The sequence below is a fragment of the Triticum aestivum genome, chromosome 2B (genome assembly GCF_018294505.1).
Source record: "Triticum aestivum cultivar Chinese Spring chromosome 2B, IWGSC CS RefSeq v2.1, whole genome shotgun sequence".
In the NCBI taxonomy this organism is placed as follows: domain Eukaryota; kingdom Viridiplantae; phylum Streptophyta; class Magnoliopsida; order Poales; family Poaceae; genus Triticum; species Triticum aestivum.
This window is the reverse complement of record NC_057798.1, coordinates 794,533,990-794,536,706: the sequence shown is the minus strand read 5'-3', so window position 1 is coordinate 794,536,706 and position 2,717 is coordinate 794,533,990. Positions and strand designations below refer to the sequence as shown.

At 40.1% G+C, this 2,717-nt stretch overlaps 1 protein-coding gene across 1 annotated transcript; it reads right to left on the bottom strand.

Annotated features, from left to right (window-relative positions):
• Nucleotides 1-545: 545 nt before the first annotated feature.
• Nucleotides 546-2,234, bottom strand: LOC123042815 (probable indole-3-pyruvate monooxygenase YUCCA11). The gene is made up of 5 exons (XM_044465190.1): nt 2,060-2,234; nt 1,624-1,738; nt 1,031-1,265; nt 821-943; nt 546-725 (listed from the first exon to the last, which is right to left on the bottom strand). The coding sequence occupies exons 1-5, from the start codon at nt 2,232-2,234 to the stop codon at nt 546-548; spliced, it is 828 nt and encodes a 275-aa protein (XP_044321125.1).
• Between the last annotated feature and the right edge of the window lie 483 nt (nt 2,235-2,717).

Here is a 2,717-nt window from a genome sequence, read left to right as displayed (position 1 = left end):
AATGGAAAATCAACGCACCTCCGAGGACTCTGACAACAGCCTCGCCCACGGCCCTCCGAGGTAAGTGTTCAATAAGAAAAATACAAAACTCTTTGCACCATGAGAGTATAAAGCCCTTGATTATATTATAAAAGTAATGCTTACTCCCTCGCACATATGAACCTTGAAATAAACAAAAATCTAGTTCTATCTAGGATAGATGAAGATAGATAGACAGGTGGCAGTGGATAGATTTCTCAAAGAATCAACCGTCTAGCACACTAGCCCTTGTAAACTACATGTAAAAGATAAAAACAATCGAGAAAATGAAAAATACCTTTGCGTTTCATTGCATTGAAAGGATGGGGAAAAGTTACAGTCCTCCTAGAAGGTTAGTTTTACAGTACATCATACAACTGAGTGGACATCCCAGAATTGGTGCAGAACAACCCGCAGGCCTTGTGCCCCTGCCTTAGACCAGCATCGAGTCTCATCCTTGATCTTGTTGAGGAGCCCAGTGATGAAAGGCATCACGTTGTCGAAGACGCATTCACCGATTTAACAATTTACCCGGACATAGCACCTATCACTGATATGATGTCATTGGCGATATTCTTGGCATCTGCTGCAATACCAGCCAATCCTCTCCTTCCTAACCCAGCACAGTAGAGCCCATTTTTACCTTTCCAATGATTTGGATATTCTTTGATGGGCAGTCTATTGCCATTTAACATGCTCTCACCATTCTGGGATAAAAAACAACACAAAGCTTGTTAGCTGATTTAACAATTGTTGCGCCAAGAAAACAAACTCAGACATATTCAAACACCGATGTTGTTACATTGAGCCATATATTTGTTGTGCTTTTGTATCCAGTTGCAAACACAATCGCGTCAAATGATATATTTTTACCGCACTGAAATTCAACTATATCGCCCATGCTCTTACTAATGCTCCCCTGTACCTGTATGAGATGAATAGAATATTGACACCTTGGCATATGAAGACAACATCTGTTATGAAATTTATGTCATGTCAATGATATACTTACTTTGATGATACCTTTTTTGATTAACCCAATGGTGCCAACATCAATAACAGCGGATCGGCCGGTCTCTGACTTGTGGATCATTGGACCCACTTTTGGCCTTCTGATGCCATACCTCGATAGATCACCAAATATGAAATTTGCCGCCATCACAAGGAGGTTATCCACTAGATTCAATGGGAGACGGCGAGCAAGTGTCATCCCCAACCGGATTAATTCTTTTGTCATTATATGAATCTGCAACCACAAAACATGTCACATCTCTTTTGAAGCCTGCATCATAAAATAAAATTTCATAGAATCATCTTCTTTCAAGAGGTATTTTTTCTGTGTAGTTCATCTAATTGTTTAGTTGTTTGTGCATGTTATAAAATAGTCTATCGCTCTATACCATGAAATACTTTCCAGTAATAACTTTGAAAAATGGCATCCTTCTAGTGGTGACTATATTAAGAAATTGCCCCATAACCACTGAAAATATTTAGTGCCCATAGGGTGGGGGTGGGGGGATCCCCTAGTGTTTTTAGGTCAAAAAATATAATATATATATATATATATATATATATATATATATATATATAGTGCGTGTACATATCGGGCTTCGTATAACGATTGAAGTATTGGCACCATGGGCCACAAGGTCATAAGCAATTTCCATTCCAGAGTTGCCGGATCCAACGACCAATACATTCATGCCAGAGTAGCTCTTGCCTGACTTGTAGCTTGAGGAGTGGATGACATCACCCAGAAAACTTTGCAATCCGGGGATCATTGGAATATTCTCTGCACTATTCTCACCACTTGCAACGACAAGAAACTTTGTTGTGAACCTGACTAGTGTGCTCTTTGCCATGTAATGTGCCACGATGGACCAACAGTTTTCGTCATTGTCAAATGTGGATGTCTCCACACTAGTGAGATACTTGGGTCGAATATTGAAACCCTCAACATAGTTATCCAAGTACTTCACAGACAAGGTTTTTGGTATGTATGTTGGTGCATCTAGTGGGTATGACATGTGTCGCAACTCACAGAACTCCTTTGCAAGATGCAGCTTGAGGCGATCGTAGGCGCGGTTGCACCAAAGCGACGCGCTGCAACTTTCACGCTCGACAATGACATAGGGAATTGAGAATTGGCTAAGGCATGCTGCTGTTGCAAGGCCTGCTGGCCCAGCGCGAACAATCAGCACTACAACATTCTCCATTTCAAAGAGGAGAGTTGACAAAGTTGTGGGATGGGTGCAATGCTAGGCTGGTGTGTTTGCTTGTTTGCTCGATGAATCTTTGGATGCATATGTGGGCATATATATACTGGTATGTTTCATGTGTCAATCTATTTACAATGAGGAATGAAAAAAGTAAAGATTTATTGATCCCTTATCCTGGTGTGTACTACTATTGCATCTAAATATTGAACCATTGGTGTGAAAGCATGTCCTGATACATTATAGGGATACAGAATAGGCAGGAAACACACTCTTGAATGGTTGTTTGTTTGGAAACTTATCAACTGACTTTGGATATGTTTAGACTAAAATCTCTTCAGAATTTCTTTCCATTCCTGTTGTCATCAATGAAAATTCATATAGGATAAGTATATGTTCGGTATATACTCCCTCCGTCCCGAATTACTTGTCGCGAAAATGGATGTATCTAGACGTATTTTTAGTTCTAGATACATCCGTTTC